This window comes from Vidua chalybeata, chromosome 2 (genome assembly GCF_026979565.1).
Source record: "Vidua chalybeata isolate OUT-0048 chromosome 2, bVidCha1 merged haplotype, whole genome shotgun sequence".
Classification (NCBI taxonomy): Eukaryota; Metazoa; Chordata; class Aves; order Passeriformes; family Viduidae; genus Vidua; species Vidua chalybeata.
In genome coordinates, this window is record NC_071531.1 from 72,108,883 (window position 1) to 72,132,639 (window position 23,757).

General features: G+C 39.8%; 1 protein-coding gene across 5 annotated transcripts in view; it reads right to left on the reverse strand.

The window, feature by feature from the left end:
- Positions 1-4,905: 4,905 nt before the first annotated feature.
- Positions 4,906-23,757, reverse strand: part of MAN1A2 (mannosidase alpha class 1A member 2) — a 134,329-nt gene continuing 115,477 nt past the window's right edge. Inside the window, exons 11-14 of one of the 5 annotated variants that reach the window (XR_008429225.1) lie at positions 19,140-19,312; positions 11,878-11,993; positions 9,177-9,413; positions 8,987-9,056 (exon numbers count right to left, since the gene is read on the reverse strand). Coding sequence is in view for 4 of the 5 variants with exons in the window: in XM_053934634.1 (XP_053790609.1) it covers positions 8,831-9,056; positions 11,878-11,993; positions 19,140-19,312 (515 nt within the window). In the remaining variant the exon portion in view is untranslated. Of the gene's footprint in view, positions 9,414-9,608; positions 9,688-11,743; positions 11,806-11,877; positions 11,994-19,139; positions 19,313-23,757 lie in introns of those variants that run through there. The other 4 variants (XM_053934634.1, XM_053934635.1, XM_053934636.1 and 1 more) reach the window with 4 other exon arrangements.

Genomic DNA, 23,757 nt, shown 5'->3' on the forward strand with positions numbered 1-23,757 from the left:
AAACTATGAGTGACACAATAGCTCGAGATTAAATAAAACCCCACACCTGCAGACATGGAAAAAGATCCTCAAACTCATTATTTAGAAGCAATCTCATAATTCTTGCAGCCTGACTCATCAGTTTTTGAAAAATCAGGCTTGTCAAGCAGCTGAAGTACAGCCTTTTTTCAACAGGAGCCAGTTAAAATCTCAAGGTGCCCACAGAGGTTACAGACCCTCCACATCAGGTGATTTTTTTCCCTCCGGGAAGAAGGCTCCTCATAGTAACAGTTCAAATCCCACATCACAAATGCATTTTCATCCTTTGTATTGATCTTCTGATCTGTTCAGGGCAGACTGCTGTGCCCCTATGCCTGGCTGGCTCTGCTCAGCCTCACTGACTCCGCAAACCAGGAACTTTGCACATCCTGGCAAGTTACACACACAGTGGTGGGCAAAGGCTGTTCAGTATTTGGGAGACACTGTGAGTGTTTGACATTTGGTGTTTGACACGGTGACATTCCAAATGTCACCATTCTGGAAGTCAGTCTGGTACTATTATTGAAAACAAACCATGACTTCCAGATTCTGAGCTGACCAGCACCAGAGCACACCCAGCCACATTTCCCAACACCCAGCCTTTTCCCAACAGCTTGAGCTGGCAAGAAGTTTCTACTGCAGGGGCAAAAAAAGGATGTGGCCAGAGCAACTTCCTCATGCAGCTAACCAGCGTCTGGCACCGAACATAACCTGTTCAGAGGGAACATCTCCAGGGCTAGACACTGTGCTCTGTGAAGCCTGGATGTGCTTAACCCATAGACTTCTATTAAGAAATAGCATGAGCAGGATCTGGAAGAAATTTGAGGCAGTATATTGAAAGGTTTTCTTAGGGGACACACTTGAAAAAGCAGCATTTGTGTATTATTTAAGCTAATAAAAAGTCAGTGTAACAATGTCACCTGGATGTGGCAGTGAATTTTTCACTGTTGTCACTGAACTCATCAAAGCCTGCTTCACAGCAAACCAATTAATTCCACAAGTTGATGGCTGGTGTGTATTCAAAGATTTGGAGGATTTTTTTCCTGTGGAAAATTTCCACTTCAGTTGCAAAATACCTAATGAGAACCTGAAAACCTAACCTTGCTGTGATACAAGTAGAAGTACAGTGTGGGAGTCTGGCATAAGGTTTAGCAGACTGTAGTACTGATCTGACATAAATAGTTGCTCAAGTTACACTGGTTGTAAGATTTGAGCACACTAACAGCAAAAATCTATGGATTCTTTAAAATTAAATTAAAATTAAATTAAATTCTTTAAAATTAAATAAAAATTCTTTCAAATTAAAATTATGTGCCTGGCTAACGTGTACAAAATGCATGACCATGTATCAGTGCAGAGCTAAGAGAACACTTGCAAAAATGCCAGAGAACTGTCAGGGAAATCCCTTGATGTGAACATTAACTAGTGTAGAAATAGCCTACAGGCATAAAGCGCCTCAAGAAATAACAGGATGTGTACCCAAACAAAGGACAAGATGAGCCATCTAGACCTGGGTGCAAAAAGAATTTAAATGCATGCAACAGAGAGTATCTTCAGAGATTCTCTCCTGAGGGTAGGGTACTGATGATCTTCTCTTATTTTGCTGTGTAAGAATTACTGCACAAAGGACTCTATTTGCAGACTGTACCACTCCTTTGTTTTAATATAATATTCTTAGTTACTTGGGTTTTGTTCAGTAACAATCTTTAGATCAAAAGAGATTGGTGTCTCTATGTTGTTAACACTGTGCTCCAACACGCTGCAATCTGTTTCTGATTTCTCCACAGAAAATCCAGTGGCGAAAGGTCATTGGATAAGCGTGTTAGAAAACTTAATAGGAAGTCTTTTGGTGAATTTCTATTCATCATTACTCAAACAGCATAGCAAATGTGAATGAGTAAATCCCATCCATGAAGTTATGAAAGGCTTTTGACTTCCTGATTCAATGGCATTTTACAATCGCCCTGCCCTAGAAACAGATAACAGAACAAAGGAAAGAGCTTTTGTAAATTCAACCCTAGACTTGGAGATCCCACAGGAGTTCTGGAACGCAGGACAACAAAGGACCTACATCCTTGATTCAGGTACACGAAACTGCAGGCAAACACAAAACATCATCCTTTTATTCAGCAGATAAACTTGTTTTCTACTCCTAGGATCTCATTTTCAGAAATTATTCAGGCATTGCAGGTATCAGTTTATGTGGGGCTTTTGTGCAAGGTTTGTCCTCCAGGAAAAAACAGCTTTTTTCTCTTCCAGGCTGACCAACCACTTGATGTGTTGTGGACAGCAGATATCCCCTCTTTCAACCTTCCACTTTGCCAGGCTGAATTTCTCTCACCTCTCCCGATTCCAACTCTCCATTCCCTGGTAAGCCTCAATACTCCTGTCTCCACTGACACAAGTCCTCCTGAATACAGGTGGACCAGAACCACAGACCACATCTCCGAGGTGTTCACTCATCTCTGCATAGCACTGACATGCTTCTTGTTTCAGCAGAAACACCCTCTCAGTGCATGGATGCCTGTCTCCACCATGAGGCTCCTTGGCAAAGCTTGTTGTGCTCCCTGACAGCCACTATTGATTCAATGAGGGACTAGACTAATTCCAGAGAACAGACCCCTCCCATGGATGTCAAGGACTATTAAACACCAAGATAACCACCTATGGCTCAGGAAGCTGCCGATCACTTCAGGATACGTTTGTGAAGTATCAAAATTCACTTTCCTGCTTTTCTGTTGCAATTTGCTCTTGATCAGAGTTAAGATATGAGGTCAGACAGACCTTAGTTTTGACTCAGCACAACCATTTTAATTTTCACTTGCTTTTTTCACCCTGCATTGGTGATCTGTGTATTATGGCAGACTGTATGTTCAATTTTTTCTGTTACCGATTTCAGATTGGCAACACCCCAGATTACAGTGAAAGGTTTTGCTCCTGGTCCCAGGAGGAACAACTTTACACTTCCAGTTTATATATTTCTTTTGTCTTCTGCTATTCCAGGGCTCAGCATTATCTGATCCTTCATTGTATTGACAATGTATCCTTCACTGTATTGACAATTCTTTCTAGATTTTTCTACAAACAAATTCTTCTTACCATTACACACAGACATCATACCTGTCACCCATAACTACCTGGAAACCACCCTAAGAAAGCAAACAGTGACACTATTGGTACACATGAACACACAGTGCTTTTCCCTTCCTCCCCAAATTCTTCCCTGAATTTTTACCTGCAAGTAAGTTTGGCTATATGAGTGACTGCTCTTTCGCAAACCATTTCTCATGGGAGTTGGCTCAGCCTGAAATATTGTCAAAAAGACTCTTGCTTTCATATTAAAAAAAAAAAAAAAAAAGCAAGCACACCGTCACCAGCCTTCACACATCCCACACGTGAACCAGCACAGATAGAGTAATACTTCCTTTCCAAAGCCCACAGAAAGCCTATGGCTTTGCACTGAGAGAAGCCAGCTCCCAGAGCTACAAGACAAAGGCTAAAAATAACCCATTAAAGGATTAATTTCAGGATTTTTAAATACAGCTAATTAATATGCATAGGAAAGGCACATGGTCTCCAGGAAGGAGCACACACAGTCACAGAGTCTGCAAGAGAAGGGAGGGGTGGGTGGGTGACATGCAGGCAGAGCGCCAACGGAGAGATAAAAGAGGATATTCCCTATATATATCCCTTGGGCAGAGAACATGCAAAAGAACGTCTGTTTCAGAGGAGGTGGAAGCAGAGGCGAGAAGCACTTCACTGTTGAAGAGGCACAGACAATGCAGTGCAACCACAAAGGACAGGACACACCTTGCTACAGCAAGTGAAATCGAGTCAGGTAGCTCAGGGGCTGAGGACACCACAGGGAGAGCAATGGATGCAAAAGCTGCTGCTTTGGAAGTGACGCTGCCATTGGGAGCTGGGCGCATTGTGAACGCACCAGTGCAAGAAGCTACAGAGCAACAGCTGGATGGAAAACTGGATGTCAAGATGGATGGCGTGGCAGTACAGGAGGGGCCATGTGTTGCACTAAGTCATGGCACTTTCGAGGCAATTTCCTCTTATGATCATTGTATCCTGAAGCTGAAGCACCCTGGGCAGGTTGGGCATTGGATATAAAGCAGGCACAAGGACTGGCAGTCTTGGCCCATCACAAAAACAAGGTACCACGTATGAGCAACATGGGTGACGTCAGACAGAAAGGATCATCTACAGTTAATGTGAATCAGAAAGCAGATCTGGTTATTCACTGGCTGTACTGTAAAAACATAGAGCTATAGTAGCAGTTCTGGAGAATTTCAAGGTGCAGAGGGAAAACAAGCTCAGCTGAAGCCATTTCCTCATACCAGTTTCCCTGTGAATAACACTTGGAAACTTTTTCCATTTCCCACACAGCAGAGGAATGGATGGAGGACAGACTTTATTGCCCAACTCACTGGCTACTGAAGTCACAAGAAAAGCTGGGGGTTTAACCTGGTGGCTTAATTATTTACTACAACTGCTTGTCTGCCTGACCCTTTCCTCTCATCTAAAAGCATCTTTGAACCTTTTAGCCACTTTCACAAGATTTGAGAAATGGGGAGAAATCTCAGACTTTTGTGAGGTTTGGTGGCTTTCACAATGGCACCCAGGAACAGCCTCAAAGTGCATGAAGCTGCATCTTGAGAGCCATCTGAGCACTACAGGGACCTGTCAGAAGCAAGTATAGGGTACAGGGGTTTAATTTTGCAACAAGGGGTCTTGATACATGTTTAAGTTGACAAAGTTCTTAGCAGAGCTGCAGGGGAAAGAATGTTGCAACACCACCAAGCCTTTGGAATAGGGTCAGCTTCACAGTTCAGTGCTACAGGATGCTGCTGTTGGAGGCAAAGGAAAAAAACCACACCCTTTTCACTTAAAGACATTCTTTATTCAATCTTTTTTATATACAATATTATTTTTATCTGTAAAAAGTACATATGCAGGATTCCAGGTCAGAGGCAGAAGGTTTCCATATCAGAAGATAGACTTTTGCCCTTTTATTATTTTGGAGGAAAAAATAATCTGTCAGTTTTAGACAAAGCAAGAATAAAGGCAGAATGCAAATCCAACTTCCACCAAGCAATTAGGATTAAAGGCAACAATTCACTGTAACAGGTCAGGCTGTCTCCTCTGACTTTGGTGGTTCCCAACTTTCCTGGGCAATTACAGAGCAGTTTGCTAGAAGGTGCTGACAGCTGAAGCAGCTCGTGCTTATCATCTCTGCTACAGCTGTATGCACACAACTTGCAGAAGAGCCTGGGCTTCCTCTTTGTATGGCAACTCAAACTCTTGAGTCAAAAGACTCAAAATTCAAAGGAGTGAAAATTCTCAAAATTCAAGGAGTGAAAGAGGGATGTCTTACTCAGGGTGAACTGATCTCCCACCTACAGTATGGATCAAGAGCTTGCTTTCATTTTTCTCTGGTATCAAGAAGCCTGTTTCTTATTTGTCCTCTTATAAACATGGGCTAGGCTTAGTAGTGTAAATACCACCAGGGCTTTTCTTAGGGGGTGCACCTCGAACCTTAAAGGATGGCATTACACAGAGTGTGTAATTATTGCCACCTTTCAGAACCCAGGCAATATTCAAATCTTGTAAAATACTGTGGGAGAATATGTCAGTGTTTGGGAGCTAGAACACAGTGATCCACAAATTTGGAGCAGGGAGCTGAAGGAACAGCAAAGGTGTGACTGGCACAGGGAACTACTTGCTCTTCCTTCTACTCCAGGGCACTTGCTATTTTCTGTACTTTCCTTGAACATTCAGTTTGGAGGACTATATTGTGCAGCAAAATTAACACTCAGAATATCATTCAAGGGCTTGTTTTTTTTTTTTTTTTTATTTAGAGGACAATGCTAAGAAGTTGACTTCTTGACTGTAGGACATGCATAGCTCCAGGGTTGTTAATGGAAGCTGCAGAAATCTGGCCTCTTTGAAAAGTCAAGCTCTAATTGTTAGAAAAAAAATTTACTGCTGGCAGATCCTGACCAACAGGTAAGTTTGAGGCTTGGATTAGGAAAAGAATCATACATCCTTGTTTTGACTGCATGCAAACAGGAAATAGACAGTTCTGGGATTTCCAGGCTCTTGCCCAAATCCAGTGTGCCAAAAATGCACATGATTTTCTGGTTTTTATTTCATTCTGTATGGGGAGAGGGTATTGTAGAAGTTGTAAAATGGGACAGCTACCTAGAGAAAATGAGGATTGTTTTGTTAGAGAGTACAGTGCAAGACTCAGAAACAGCTAGGACTAAAAAGTCATTTTTGTGCTTAAATTTACACTCTTATCTTCAAGAAAGTAAGACAGCAGCAACAGAATGAAAATGGCAACATTCTACTGTACCTTATGTACCCAGAGGGAAAACAGTCTGAACTTTGGGTTGCACATAATGCCATTTTGCAGATCAGAACCTACTTTTCTGTGAAGGACTCAGAACGAGGGCACATCACTTCAGTCAGAAGTTTCAATATCTGTGGTGCTTGGTAATTAAGCGTGTACCTCAGCCAGAACACATAACCTCCAAACTCTGCTTGATCTAGGAAATCTCAGAATGAAATTTATGAAAAACACAGCAATTAATCCTTAAAATGCATTATTTTTGATAGACTCTGCACATCATTAGCTTCTGGAGGAAAAGGCCAGTTGGTATTTTAAAGAGTGATGGAGAATAAACTGACTGTTATTGGGGTAACTGGAAAACAAGAAACAAGTCCTTTATTTGGTACCTGCTGCTTATCTACACAAAGAAGAAATAGCAGTTCTGTACATCTGCTTTGAAAAGAACACCATCCCATAATATGAAATGGCTTAGTCTTCAATTCAGGCATTTTTGTGGTAGTAAGTTAACCCACTAGGATTCATGGAGAAGTTAAATTTGAAGGGTTTCTCTTTAATTCACAAGAGGGAGATGGAGGAGGAGAAGCAAGTTTGCTGTTTCTGGGACTCCTTGACCTTCCTCTGAACAGACTGGCAGCCATTTTACACCTACATTTATCAGGTGCTTTTATTATTTTTTCTTCTTTCTTTCTTTTTTTTTTTTTTAACAGAAGGGTTTGCTTTTCCTCTTTCTTCTATATACCCAGAGCCATGTAGGAGAACAAGGCAATCGAGTGCAGTTTTAAACTAATAACAGTTTTCATAGGATCAGAAAAACAATTTGAAAACACAGCATATCTGAATTTGGGAAAATGAAAAATTACTAGTTCTTCAGTAAGTCATTGAATAATAATTACAAAAATAAATTAATGTGGGGCCAGTAAGAAGAATTCCTTTATTAAGCTACTTCTAATTTTAAATAAACAATTACTGAAATCAGTTTTCTTTACTATATTAATTACTTTTTAAGTTCTCAAATTATTTTTTAGGATACTGCTGCAAATTACAGTAACAAAGCAACTGGTATTAAGGTACAAACATTGAGACTGAAACTTTCCCCAAGCCCCATGTTTTCTTCCTCTTAGACTAAAGTAACTGTCTGGAAAAAAGCATCTGACAATATTTTTACTTAGATCATATGATAATTTCTATGTTTACATTAGTGACACAGACAAATGAAGATTAATTTTGGGGGGAAACTCTACAGTCAGATGTATTATAATATGATAAGGAGCCAAGTTTTTTTATATAAAACTTAATATAAAACATTTTTGAGGAGAGAAAATAGCACTCACTCCCTTTAAATCTGATGCTGTACTACTGTAGCTCACTGAAAAGTTCTCCCACTTGCTTCAGTGCAAAAACATCATCAAGATTTTTTAAAGACTCAACCTGTGCACTAATTAGGAGGGAAACCTCCACCTAAAGGCTGTTTGTCAACAAAGGGGCCAGTCACCATGGCAAAAAAAACCTGAGAGCTATATAGGGGAATAAAAAGAATAATTTGAGCTGTAAGAGTTCTGAACAACAGTAAGAAGAGATCAAGAAAGACAAAACTGATAAGATAAAAGATCTGGAAAGATGAAATTTTTTTTAGCAAAAAAATGAAGACTGAAAAAGACTCAATTTAAGTGATACTATCCAGCCTAGCCATTAAGTACTTGAAAATACCCCATACATTTAGCAGCATCATAAATTAATGAAAGAAGAGACTCTTCAGTTTCTTTTTCCAGTCACATATAAGAGATGTTAGGCTGCTTCCAAAGATCATGTTGGATTTGTACTGGAGCACCCAGAAGAAAAGCAAGTTTTGTAAAGTCAATCAAAGGCAATTTTAGGCTTCTGTCAGACACACATATACCTGCAGAGAAGGTTCTGTGAATAATATCCAAAGAATGAAATGTAACAGATTGTGTACAAAAATACAGAGCAGCAAACTCTCACTGCTTAGCTCAAGGGGAGCTTCTTTTAGTTCCATATACTGTATCCTCCTATATAAATCATGAAACTTATGCTCATGTTGTCATCTCTGTTTATTTAGCTGAAGGAACCAGGACTAAGAAGAGAATGTTTTTTTTCATGTGACATAATTTGTGAGGAAGGGAAACTTAGGCTCCTTCCTACTCCTGTGATACACTCCAGACTGTGACTAAGCTTGCCAAATGAGCTAACCTCACTCTGCTGACAGTGAACTACAAGCCAAATGCTTACTAATTGTTTTTTCTTTTTGGATATAAGCATTATTTTGAAAGGGAAAATGAGGAGGCAATACTTTTTGTACTTTAGAGTTTAGGTCTAACAGATTAGAGGTTCTGAGAATGGCTGCCAGTCTGGACAGATGCTCCTTAGAAAATTCAGACAGGTACAGAAAGAAATTCAAATCCTGATGCTGCTGGTGCAGTGGTGTCGCTTTGTTCATGCCATCATAAAAAAATAAAAAAAGGAAAAAAGAAAGGAAAATAAAACCAAGGTATTTGGAACCCACCCAATCTGAAGAGGTGACCGTGTGTTGTTCCTTGCAACAGCAAGCAGCAAGGTCCTTTCCCTGGATGGGAAAGCCTCTTCTTTCTTGTGCTGCTGCATTAATATTATCTGTAGATTCCATGTCTCACCAGGGTTCAAAGCATGTGAAGTCTCCGTCCTGCAAAAATCACACTCACGTGTTTTGGTCATGTAGAAAACAGAACTTTTAACTTATTTATATGTTGAAGAGCTGCGTTTCCCATGCCAATACTTGCTTGACTCAGGGGTCTAGGTTTACCAAGTGTCTTGTCTGTCTGTCTCCCCTCCTGCTAAAGTCTCAAGTGGTCCATGTAAACAAAACAGAGCTGAAAACAGTCTCTCTTCCTCTTCATAGAGCTGCTTTTATAGATATGCAGGATTTCCTGACAGTGTGGTGTTGGCTAAATGTAAAACAGGCAGAGGATGAGCTTCTGTGTTAAAAACCCAGTTGTCTAATGGTAGAAGATCATCATTGGAGAAAAGCAGATACAAATACCTGGATACCAAGACAGAGATGAAAAACATAGGTATTAAAGCAGAGCACAGGCAGGCAGGGGCAACAGACCATCGTCAGGCCTCACAGTTCAGCAGCTACAGCTATAAACAAATTACTTGCTTTCAATCTTTTTACAGCACACACACAACCTTCCCTATTATGATGATCTGAAGTAATTTTTATTATGATCAAGTCCTTCAATAAAAAGTTGTTTTAAACACAGCATTTTAATCTTTCCAAGAAACTTTTGTTTTTCATGTCTCCCTTCAAAGACCTGCAGTGTAAAACAAACATCAAGACACCAACCACAAGTATTTGGGGGACAGGACAGCAGAGAAGAAATTGTCAAATAGCTTTTCTTAATGGAGTAAAACCACTTGGAAATGACTAATCCTCTTTAATCCAAATCAAAGATTTCATGGCAGCACAAGAGAAGCTACTAAAGCAAGGCAGTATCTGATTTGTCATCGGTGTTCTGGAAGCTGGTTCAGCTTCTGGTGAGAGGAAATGGGACAATAGATTGTGCAGAGGGTTTTCACAGATGTTGTACATCATAATAAAATGCAGAGGACATGAAGCATGCAACAAAATAGGGATTACTGGGCATATGCAGAAAACAAGTATTTGTTGTTCCTTTTATCTTAATGCACACTGTTGAATGTGGCTGTGCTATAACTCTGTAGGACATACTGGTAGTAGGGATCTGTCAAAGTTTCCTAACACAACAGCTAAAACTCAAACGACATTTCCCTTGTTACAGAAAACCTGGCTGTGTGAGTGCAAGCACAACAGCGTAGGTGTACAGGATCTCTCACCTCCTGCTTGCTTTCCTGCCACCCAGAAAAAGACAGCTCTTGCACCTGACAAGGAAAGGGTGTCATTCCCATTAGTGGACTCTGCCACATCCAGAATGCGCACACTTGTTCTGCCATTCCTTCGCTCTCTCTCCATCGGACACTGGGAGTGTCTGCTGCTTTCAGCCCTGTGTCACTGCCTGATGAATTCTTCTGCTGCCTTTATTTGCCAGCTCAATCCACAATCCAGTCAGTGGAGCCCTACTTTTTCTTTCCTTCCTCATCTATTTACTGTTTACAAATAAAAATTTCTTGCAGAGATGATTCAGTTTTATCACACATATCTTGTCTCCTTCTTCACACTCTTCATTAGTCTTTAAAGCATCAGGCCTTTCCTTTTCTCAATACTTCTGCCTCGCTCTCTCCTGCTGCAGCTCTCCAAGCTCTTTCTCACCACAGCAGCAATATTTCATTGTACTCAAACTCACCTTCCTCATTTGATTCACACTTTTCCTTTGAATAACTTAAGGAACCTATTTCTCCATCTTGATCCTTGCCACTCAACAGGTACCTTCATTCCAGGTACTGCTCAAAACTCTCAAATTTGCTGTGTATCTCCAATGAATTGAAGTATCCAAGCAGCAATAAAGCATATTTGGGACAGTTACCAAATTTGAATTTGAGAGGAATGAATATGCAGAAGTAATCATCAATAGCAGAAAAAAACTATAGCATGTATTACTTAAGACATATTTTATGCCCCTCTTCTGAGAAACATCTTTGTTTTCCTCATGACATCACACCAAACCCTTCCATCTTTATTTTCATTTGGGCTATCTCATTGTGAAACCAGTTTCTGGTTTGGGTAATGCCAATTGCATCAATGTCAAAAACATCTAATATCCAGCTCCTCAATAAACCTTCATTTTGTTCCACAAGCAGGAAATGCTCCAAACCAAAAGTCAGTAAAAATTGCTGAGTTCTTTCCTAGAACTGCCACCATCTGCAATGCTTGCACTATAGTATATCCAGTTACTCAATGATGCATCAGTGAATTTTCAGATCTCCCTGTGATTATTTAAGATGCAGACAAGATTCTGGTCATACATCAAGAGTCATCCTTGCCACCACAGAAACGCCTTAGAAGCAGATTTCATTCTCTTATTTGGCTTTTATAGGCAGAGCAATCATACATCATCAGCTCTGGGAGAAGTACTGTTTCTCTGACCTCACCTGTGTGAACCTGCTGCCTGTCTCTTTGGGACCACTGCTTTTAGTCTCCAGAAAATGAACTTGAAGGAGTAAGTGAAATAAAATTAAAGAAGACAACAGAGGAGGTAGCAGTGTCTGACTTTCTTTTTATAATGGTAACATGAGGCAACAAAGTAGTGTGATTACCTAAAGGAATTTGGTAAGGAGCCAGCAGGATAGAATAGCCACACTATCCCCTTAGACACAATGAACTTGGAGTTCCTTTTTCCCAGTGAAACACGCTGTGATGCCTGAATCAGACACAAAACCTGCCATTTTCAGGACCTGCTTTTTATTCCATTTGGTGCTCCTAATATTCAAAATCAGTCTTTGCCTCATTTAGCTACCTGTGGAGGGAGCATCTTCTAGAATTTAGATGTGAGTTTTTACAGAAAGATGCAGAAGTGAAAAGGACTTACTTCAACGTTTCAGCAAGAAAAAAACTCTGCTGTACATCATCATATGTAGGAGATGAGGAATACACATCCTTGACACCAGAAAAGCCACCACTAACTCGGCAATACTTGTCAATTGCCTGCAAAAAGGAACGGAAAAGACACAGAATTTAACTGTAGAACAAAATTTGGAAATTTTAAAGTATCAAGCTTGATCAACAAAGACAGTGGTTCTTTTTGTGCTGCATTTTTCTGCTGTGAATCTCTTTGCTGAAAGATGCTATGGACATTAACAGTTTATGCTGAAAATGAAAGAAAAGGAGACTGGACACATACAGAAGTCGCATCCTTCTAGGATTATTAATGACACCACATTTGGCAAACCGCTACATGCTAAGAAAGGATTCTGGGGAAGAACACTTTCTTTCCTGGGTATTTACTGTTGGCTGATATTGATGACATGACAAGAACTCCACAGACTTTTTCTCTGAGCTCATGCTGTTCCTCATCGTTGACACTGGGTAGACCATCTGTCAAATCAATGGAATAAGTGCTGTGATGTGCACAGGAAGGTAACAAACATCCCTGGATTTTGGAGCTGGAAGAGTCTGAAGAGTTATAGGAATTCTTTGATTGGTAGCTAGTCATGGAGACTTACTGAAAGTAGAAATAAAATACTTTATTTTATTCTTTAATCTTTATGGACTGTTGATTCCATCCTGTAACTCCACTAGCTGCGGCTTCCTCCCCTCATCTCCTTCTCTTACCCATGCTATTCTCAGTTTCCTGTTTATACAGCTGAAACTCAAGTCACCTTGCGTGCTGGACGGCAGCAGATCTCTTTACCTTCAAAGCATGGAGTTTAAATCTATGCACAATCCATGAAGGAAAGGGCCAATGGATTCTCCCCCCCCAGCTCCAATACAGTACTGTGAAAAGCACAGTGGAAGAGGAGGAGACTGGAAAGTGTTAGTAGCTCAGAGCACCTCCCGCCTACACTTTCATTATTCCACTCGCATGCACGACCTTACAGCACACAAGGATATCAGCCATTAAAACTGGCTCTGAAGAAACAACTCTGAAATGATTCACAGGTTATTTGTGCTTCCCTGCTGCTTTGACTGTGCTTCCTCAGCAGATACCAACTCTTTTAATAGATTCATGCAGGGACAGAAAAGAATCAGGTATGAAGGAAAATGTTTGTCTTGGGATGTCTCTCATTACCAACAACTGAACACAGCCACCTGTAGCTCAGTAATCTATGATTCAGCCTGATAGCCTTGCGTGAAGCTCCTCTCCACATGGTGCTTTAGGCCCACATTTCTGTTAATTCTGATTTTTGCTAGTTATACTCAGCAGAAGCTGAGGGGAGTAAAGGCAGGGGAGCAAATAAGTTTTGAATGATGCCCTTTTTATGCAGAGAAAACAGATTCAGTCAAAACTAACTCTTCAAGGACCTCAGTATCGCCTTTGCATACTAGAAATACTGGGAGATAAGGAGGAATTTTCCACTGGACAAATGAACAAAGAATGTCAGCAGATGCTGTTGCTGAAATCAGAAGGAAAAGTAAAAAGTTGGGCAGGATACCCAGGACAGTAAGTCACAGCACAGCAGGTACTACAGCTGACATCCTCCTAGAATACACTCTTACCTGTGGAAATCTGAGACTGTTCATGGACCAAAGAATAATCCAGACTGTACAAAGTTCTTCCAAATTTCCGAAAAGGAAGGTTTTTAGAAAAGCAAGTGGAGAGACTGGCAAAAGTATGTTATTGGAATGGCTGTGGCTCTAGAGTCTGAATTTAAGCCAAGAAAGGTACAGGCAAAATCAAATGCTTGCTGTAATTCCTTATCTCAAGCACAGCCTTCTCCAAGTTTAGATGGAAATGCTCCATTTTTTGTTGGGACTTGAGTCTAAAAGGAGAAAGTGTCTGAATGAATTATTTTCATATTTGGTTACTGGTACAGGCCAGGGCTACACTAAGACTACTCACATGCTGACATCTGGGTTGATCAGATTTTCTCTACAGTGAAAAGAAAGGTGTATGTGACACATCTAATCCAACAGCACCAAATGCATGATAATCTCTTTGTGTGCATGCTCTTGCACAACAAAAGTGATGCTAGCTACCACATGGCAGCCAAACAACATCAGCAACACAAACAACCCCAACACCACTCTCTCCACACAAATCAAACCACAGCAATCAACCAAACAAACAAAAAGGAAAGAAAAAAACTTAATTGCTTAGCTTCTGAAGAAATAATGCATATGCTGTTTACAGAACCATTTGCATATTCCTCCCCAGAACTCCTACAGCCACCAGGCAGGTGTTATATGAATAAACAAGAGCCAAAGCACTTTTGCTTTATAGGCAGAAAATGAAGCGCCTGCTCTTGGCACTATCCCTTTTTATAATAATGCAGAACATGACCTTGTGTCTGCTCTGAAACATGGCAAGATGGAGGAGGAAGCCCCAGTGCTTACAACTCCTCCCAGAATTCCCAGCATACAGTCTGATCAGGTCAACCAGTCAGCAACCTTGATGCTGTGTGCCACAGCCTGTACAGGAGAAACCTGCTAGTGACTGTGGCAAAATGAAAACAAGGAATATGTGGCACCACTGTTAGGTCACCATCTCCTTCCTTCAGAAGAATTAAATCCTCAAGCCAGTGTAAAAGACAAAACTTATTTTGGAAATTGTAGCTAATGGATAGAACTGAGATCCTGCTCTGTGCTGTAGAGTTCTCATATTTGGGTAACTAGGTGCAATGATGAAACCAGCAAGCCTACAAGCCTGGAGAAAGAAAATGTATGCTCTATATCCACTTTTTTTTTCCTTACGGTTACCAAGTAACCTCGTATCTTCAGAAATTTCTCCTTGGGAAGACAAACACTGTTCAGAATAGGCAAAGATTTACCCTAGCTGATCAGAGTTCTACATAATACATGTAGTAATGAACTGTACAGGAAAAAAGCCTCTGAAAGATTGCTTTACAGCTATTCATCCAAATAGAAAATTTTAAAACATGAACAAATAATTTGTCCTTGATTCCGAGTTGTACAGAACTTCGGGACACTGGCTGAAAAGCTTGGTGCCACAGACAAGCTGCTTAAATGCCACTTGAAACTCTCAGTATTCTGTCTTCACACAGACCTCAGAGCAAATCAGATGTAGTGGTATCTGATTTGCCACCCAGATATACTTTCACTCCAGAGCTGAAGACCAGTCTCCCTGATAAAACAATGCTTGATTTATTGCACCACAGAATACAGGGAAACTCCAAGATGACTGGAAGGGTATTAAGGTAATATTGCTACCATTATGAGGCAGACTGAATAATTTTAGGATGGCATACCTGATGTTAGTTCCAGTCAATTACAGAAATGCATGGATATATATATATAAAAATTAGAGGATAACTGACACCAATCAGCATGGTTTTATAGAAAACTATCTTGGTCACAAGCTTGATTTCATTCTTTGAGAGCTACAAATTTGACAAATAAAGGTAACTGCAGAGCTGTAATAAACTTAAAAGCTTCTAAGGCAATTGACATGGTATTTAAGATGTTATGGGAAGACAAGGCAGCACTATACCATATCAATGTAACTCAATTTAAAATTGACTGACAGTGCTCTAAGAAAGAACTGGCAATGCAAAATCATCACATCATCATCTCTCTCTCACAGAGATCCACAAGGAACAGTCTGAAGTTTTATCAATCACTGCAACACTGCTGCTGGCTAAAATGACATACGTAAGTAACAGCAGACAGTGTAATCTGCTGGTAACTGGGTGCAAAACAAAATGAGTTTCATAAAACCAGGCACATAATCCTAAATCTAGTCATCAAGACTGTGTAACTGCAGACCCAGGCTAGCCTGGAAGGTAGAGACAACCTTTGGAATGCAGAGACACTTCAAATCCTTCCATGGCCATAAAAGACAGTTCAGTCTGAGTTCCTGCTAGGACATTACATATTATGATCTATGAAAATTCTTTGGAAATAAAGCATGGGGGAAAGGACATTTTTAAATGGCATAGGAAGTCATAGGAAAACCCAGTGATTGAGAGCTGAAACTAGGCAAATTCAAATGGGAAATAAACTATGGGGGGGAAGGGGGTTAACAGCAAAAATAAATAAATAATGGAACAAACTACCAGAAGTAGTGGATTTTCTACTTTCCTTTATTCAAATACAGAATAGAACAGGAAAATATTCAACAGTATACTCCTGCCAAATACATGTGTCTTGACTCAAAAGTGACATAAAGTGAAATTTCAGGGCCTGTAAGATACAGGGAGGTCAACATGAACCTAGGTTCTTTGGAAATAAAATTTGATGTGCTTCTAGATTGGACCCCAGCTCCCTCAGTTTCTCTGAGGGTGTTTTTTGTGGCATATGCGACTTTTCTTGACTGTGCCAACAACATGCCCATAAAAACTGTGCCGGTTTCTTCACCAGCTGTCGTACTCACAGCTTCTAACCCACGAAACTGTGAAACCATATTTCTTTTACCTCCAACTTATGTCTGGCTCTTTTCTGTCTACTCTTCTTCTCTAAGTAGAATCACAGAATGGCTTGGGTTGGAAAGGACCTCAAAGATCATCTAGTTCCAACCTCACTGCCATGGGTAGGGATGCCACTCACTGGAACAGGATGCTCAGGGCTCCATCTAACCTGACCTTGAACACTTACATCCACAGCTTCTCTGGGCAATCTGTTCCAGTGCCTCACCACTCTCTTAATAAAGAATTTCTTTCTAACATCTAATATAAATCTGTCCTCTTTCAGTTTAAATCATTGCCTTTTGTCCTGTCACTATCTGCCCACATAAAAACACCATCTCACTTCTTTTAATAAGCCCCCTTTAGGTACTAGAAGGCTGCAATGAGGTCTCCCTGAAGCCTTCCCTTCCCCAGGCTGAACAACCCCAGCTCTCTCAGCCTGTCTTTGTAGGAGAGGTGCTCCCAGCCTTGGATCATATTTGTGTCCCTTCCTGCAACCTGCTCTAACAGGTTTATGTCTTTCTTGTGCTGAGGACCCCAGATCTGGGTGCAGCTGAGGTCTCATGACAGCAGAAAGCTATAGGTCATTCCACTCTCTCAGTCCTCAATTTGCCTGAAGTTAGCCCAAGCTTCAGGTCTTGGCTATTTATTTTCACTGTTAGTAGAAGCTCTCATGAACTCACTGCCTCTGTGGTGCAGTCCTACTTAGTGAGATACACAAGTCCACAACTCTTAATTGAACCCTTCATTCACACAGCTCAGATTAGTAATTGGCTTGACATGCCTATTGTGAAGTGGTGGCTCTTACTGCTTTCAAATAATTAGCCTGAAAAGGATTTTAGTGATTTTCTGCATTTACCCTGAATATCCTGCATGCATATTTCTGTAATACTTCAGCCAGCCCCCCAGCACACCATCATCCAATTTGACTGGCCCAATACAATTGAGATGAATGCTGTCTCTAGTGTTAAGTACAGTATTAGGGAGAATTAGCCTTTTTTTTTCATCAGGAAAGAGATAGAGACCCTGTCACAGGGATTTATGATCACTGAGGAATGTAAGATTGAACTTCCTGTTTTCCCCCAGAGACACTGGATTTGGAGAGATGCAACAAAACAGACCTTGAACAAAGCATACATAGGATTTGCACTAAAGTACATAAGTTTTGTCAAAAAATATAGATAATAAATCCAAGTATGCTTCAGAGGTTGGAAGGCAAAAGGAAGACAAATTCAGACAGTGTTGTACAACAGCAGTAAGCCAACTGCTCTGCGTGTCACACCATATTCTTCTCTATTTATAAATGATGAAATAAACACAGCCAGAGCTGTGTGTGATAGGGAAGAAGAAAAAGTAGTGAGTAGGTGTGAAGAATAAACACAAGAACTTATTATCTATATGCAATGAACAGAAAATCCTAGGGAACAAAAAGCTTCAAGGTTCTGTGTCAGTATGATGGTGGGATAAGAAAATTCCTAATTGTGGGAAGGAGGGGTTTGCAAAACTATTTATGAAGAAGTCAAAAATATTTTATGGCTATGTTCGATAAAGAAATCTTCTATCAAGGAAAAAAGCAGAAGAAGGCAGTCTGTAGGGACAGAGGCAATTAAGCACAGGGGCTGCTTGATTTACAACTTCAGTGGAGGTTGACAGGATAAAATAAAATCCTACCCTGCACACAGAGAAAATTGGAGGCAGAGGAGGAGGAAGGGAGGGTTTGTTTTGAAAGCATTAATGGGAACCAAGATAATGAAAGCAAATAGAGAAAACTGAGCAAAATACAATTAAAACACATGCTTTGCAGTGTGCTTAAGAGACTGATCCTGGCCTGAAAATCTTCACACTTGTACATTTTTTTAACCTATTGCAAAGAACCCCACCTCAGCTTGGATTATCCAGCCATAACTTCTGAAAGGAGCTTGTTAGATCAGCAAGAATTTGTAGTATCTACACAGGCAAGGAGTAGGTTATTAACTTTGCCATGTTAGAAATATGCATAGTCTAGGCAGCAGGGATGATGAGACTCAATGCTTGATGTTTTGGAGACAGCAGCAATGCATTCTGGAATACAAATGCTACAAATGTGGAACCTGTCTCCAGAATAACATAATTCTGTTTGGAATAAAACAGACTAAAAGGCAAAACCACACTAAGACACAACTGTAAAATATTTGGCCTCTTCTAGGTGTTACAGCTGTGCTCAGGGATGGATAGTAATGAGCTTGGCTAAATATTCTGAATACAGGCATCTCTTCCCACCTTTTCTTGATCTCTTGCTTCTGGAGCAAAACTGGGTTTCAGCCACAGAATAAACTTACCCAGTTTCCTGGTTTGTCTCTTCCTTTGCTTTTCCCTCATCTCCTCTGGATGTAGTCAAAATATTTCATTACTGTCTTGTTATCTTTAATGTTTATTCTCATCTCTGAAACTGGCTTTGAGCTGTTTCCAAAGACTGCTGGAGCAATAGCAGGGAAGTAGAGAAACTCTCGGGGGCTGTGCACTACTGACAACAGTAGGAGTCATGACTAGGGGGTTCTATTTCCACGACCAGACTCATGGGCTGTGTAATGCTGAATGCACCTCCCACCTGAGCATCTGACTCAGCAGATACAAAATAGCAATAACTGTGTGCACCCTCATATGTACCCTGGTTTACAGGAAACTGTGAAAATCAATTGCCACTCCAAGTGTTTCATTATCATAAGACTGAAGTGGCTTCGAAGAGGAAATACACAAAATTAAATTACTGACAGACAATTAATACAGTTACCTGTGCTGCCTCCCAGCCCCACTGCCTGTACTTGGGATCGTGGGTGAATCTCCACATATACCAGTAGGTCTCAATCACCTCTGGCCTTAGGATGTAATACTTCTCGTTCTGCCGTACTGCCACCGCCTCCACGCCACCATCAAATTTGAATGCTTCTGGACCCAGCTTTAGTGCTGCAGAGGAAACAAACAACCAGAAAAGAAAGAAAAATAAGAAAAAATTTGTTCCATACCAATCTTTGCAGGAAGGATGGGTAGGAGACTGCTATATCCCAAGCTTGTGAAAAAAAACCTAAAACCTTTAAGCAGTCTCATAAATATTTCCTACTGTTGAGGACTATAATTTTTCTTATGAATAATTTATCTAATTCCTTTGAGAAAACTACCTATTTTGACAGGACTACAGTAATCCTCTTGAAAACTAATGGAACACTAAGAATATAAACACAGTAACACGTTCAATTATAGGATAAAATTGAAGTGACCGACATCAGTTCTTTACAAGAAAAAGAAAAAAAGAAAAAAAGGGTCAACACAGGTTTCCATGTCCTTTGATCCCACCTAGCACAGTAGGAAAAGATCTTGTAACTAAACCAAGTAGTATCATACCAAATAACCTCTATCTTTATGCAAACTGTTGGTTTAAGGATGTGCTGTCCGGCCACTGTGAATGATGTGCTGTGATCTTCAAGTAAAGGGTTTACAACTGGGCAATGAAGTCTTAAATACACTTGAAAATAAATCTCTGAACTAAGAGATTCACTGTTTAAGCCCTTAAAGGAACCTGTAAAAGCCCTGTGCCAGCATCTGGGAGATACTCATATAAAGACAACACACCTGTAGAAAAACTGTCTATAATATGAAGTTACACATATTTTGTATGGTCCTCAAATTTAACATTAATTATGTACTCTTATTACTGCACCTCACCATTTGTTTTGGCAGAGAAGTTTTAAGGTGCCAAACTCTGAAGCTGCACTCAAGCTTTAAAAATTATCAAAGCAATTAATCATGTAATTCCTATGGGCTAGAGGTTCAAATAATCAAGGTTTCATGGGTCTGAAAGGGGAACCTTGGAATGCTATAATGAAAAACATGAGCAACTCTCAGTGCATGCCCCAGCAGAAAATCTCCAGAAGTTCCTTAATCTTTTTGTTTCAAGAGTTTATGGCTCTGGATGCCAGAAGAAAAAGCATCACTCTGCTTCAGCCACCTGAATGGTAAGGGAAACTCCATCAAGAAATGTTTACTGCACTTCTTTCAAAATAGGCCACTTTATCAGTTTTACTTTAAAAATTAAATAAATCTCACTATAAAATGGAGAAGATTATCCAAAATTCTGAATATAAGAATGGTCATACTGGACCAGATGGAATTCTGTCTGCTCCAGTATCACATCTCCAACAATAGCCAAAATCAGACATTGATGGGGAAGTGGAAGCACCTACCAAGTATATGAGATACCTTTTTCCATCTTTTCTACCAGCCTCTACTGTTTTTTGAGCTCAAGACTTCTCCCAAACTAGACATACTTTTTTAGGCAGTCAGTAATTCTTAATAGATTTATTTCCCAAGTACTTATCTGGTGCTTCCTTAAATCTGTGTAAGCCTTGAGCATCCAAAACAATCTCTGCTAAGGAGTTCCACATCTCTAATACCTGCTTGATGCAGAACCACTTTCCAATCCCTATGTGATTTTGCAAATCTGCTGATTCCTACCTAGAAGGTCCCTTTTCCACCCTGATTAATACTATCCAATTCAGTTGTGCCTTGAATGGAAACTGCTCCATGCCTCTAGTTAATCTTCTTGCCCTTCTCTGCAACTGTTCCAATTCTACTATATCCTTTGTAAAATGAGAGAGGACCAGCAAATACAACCAAAAAAAAAAAAAAAGTGCAGGTGAGATTAATACAGTGACATAATGACATTTTCTATTTTTCTCTTTCTCATTTTGTTTTACCTGAGTGCTACTGAGTTGACATTTTCATAATCTCAAAAGCAATTTCCTGAATTGCAATGGCCAGTTAGCACTCATCATTTAATATGTGAGGTTAGAAATATTTTTTTCATAGGTGCCTCACTTTACAATTAACTACACTGGATTTAATTTAGCAATTTATTATGCAGTTACTCAACCTCATAAAGTCCTTGTGTAGTACTTTTTTTGCTATTATCAACACACTTAGCTTATTGTTCCTGCCCTTTTCTGATAATTTATATATGTGTATGCTTTATTTCTATATAATACATACTAAAATATTATATGTAAATATACTATACACTTATAATGTATATAAATACAGTATACATTTTACACACCTACACACACACACACACACATATATATATAAAAAATATATCAGAGTACTGCTGGCTAACCGGCATTTACCTATTGCAAGAGTGGACTATTTACCTCTATCCTGTTTTCTATATTATGCCCATTTTCTTCCTCCATGCAGATACTTGCTGCTTAGATTGTAACTGTTTAACGTCCCTAATGGGCCTTAGTAAAACACTTGTTAAAAAGCCTTTTGAAAATCAGGGAAACATGAGAGCTTTGTTAGTCTTATACACCAAAGAAGATGGATTTCAGGCAGTTCTGGTGATCCACTACCTACAGAAACTGTGATGTCCTCTCTTGCTTTGTAGTCTGCTCGTGCATTAAATCTTTAATTATTTACTCACACCTACTCCTAATGCTGTTGGGCTCTACAAGAAATTAAACTACCCAAGAATGGGTGAATTCTGCATATTGTGATGATTTCACCGAATTCTTATCTGAAACCAAGGATGTAAAATTGATAGCTGACTAAAGAAAAGAAGCTCTTATGGGCACAGTACCTTTCAGGGGCCATTCTTCTGAGCCTAGAACCATCTAAGGCCATTTTACAATGGCCTTACAGTGGTCACAGAATAATCCAAATATTTTCATATTAATAGCGCTGGTAGACTATAGTCTAGGCAGGGAGAGTAGATGATAAACAATTTCATACCAGTGCAAAACTGCAAAACTGAACAAGCACCATTTTAAAAGATTTTAACTGACATAAAGTTGACTTCAATGAGAGCTGTATTAGGACTGCCAAAAAAAGGGCAAATCTTTATATTTTCAGATAAATATATTTCTAATTTCATAAGTATTTTTGAAAATATTGTTGTCTGTTTTATATGTTTCTTTAAGACTACAATCACTCTAGCAATAAATTTCCTGAAAGAAAGAAAGGATTCATAATGATAATAATACTTGCTAGGCTCTAATTCATACAAAACTGGAGGAAGAGAACATCCAAGACACTTCTGTTTGAGACTCTGAACTATTCCATCAACACACATTGCTATTTCAGATGTCTCACAAAAACATATTATTATTCTCATTTCCTCAGCCTTGCCTGTTTAGTTGCTTACTGAAAGTCTTGGGGCAGAGACAGCATCTACTCATACCCTTGCATATGTCTCAGATGAAATCTTAATCATCTAGCTTATTCTGCACTAGAATTGTCACATATAAAACCAGCTTAAAGCTGTACCACGACAGCTCTTGTCAAGAAACTTTAAAGAAGTGCAAAAAATTTCCACCTAAAATAATCTCTCTGTAGTCAGTCAATACTTTACACACTATCAGCTAATGGCTAGGAAAATTCTTATGCATAAGGGATGGCAGAGTGTACTAAAAATACTGTGTGCTATAGATCAGCAAACAAGGCCATCTATACAGATAATTTTGCTTATTTATCTAACCTCTACAATACCTATGAAAACTGATTGTCAGACTGATTTGTTAGTGATCTTTCTATTCTTTTGATTTCATTGGACTTCTTTTTTGTTGCCATCTACAGATTTCGCATTGCCAATTATTTTATGCCTGTGCCACGTTTCTCAGTGGTGCACATTAAGCATGAAAAACAAAGAACGAATTCCCAGAAACTGGAACACCTCAAGATGTGCAGTACTCACATAAGCCTAAACATCAAGAAACCTTGTGTCATGAGCACATGAAGCCATATTTTTGTGGCCCTACCGGTGCCCACTGACAGCATTATGATTTCTTCTGCTGGTAAATGGGCACACAGATCAGCACATGCCTCCTATTTTTGTTTTTCTCAATCTTCTCTCCAAACTGAGGGCACAATGGTACTACAGGAAAATCCTGAAATCCCCTGTCACAGGATGGGAGATTTAGGATGGCTGCAGCATTAATCTATTGATAGTTTATGGTACAAAAAATAGTAGAGTTGGTAGGAAGCAGAGGCATGTGTAGACTACATATCATAAGAATATTCTGGTTACAGTTAAGTTTTCTCATTGACCATCAATAAGCCTTTTCAATTCCTCTGTGTTTCTAAGGGGTGCCACATGCATTCACAATTTCCTGAAGAGGGGAAGAGCCTTGGAGGGGGCTCTCATGCTGCCATGTCCAATAGATCCTGGAAACACAAATCCCTTGCTCAGAGGCAAACCAGAACCACGACTACACCCCCTGCCTTCACCTTCCAAAGATCACCAGCTTCCTCCATCTGCTGAATTAGAAAGACAGCCTTTGAGGAATGCTACAGACTGATGCTCAGCTCAAGCAGAATCTACAAGGATTTTCACAGAGCCATGGCAAGGGCCCAAGCTT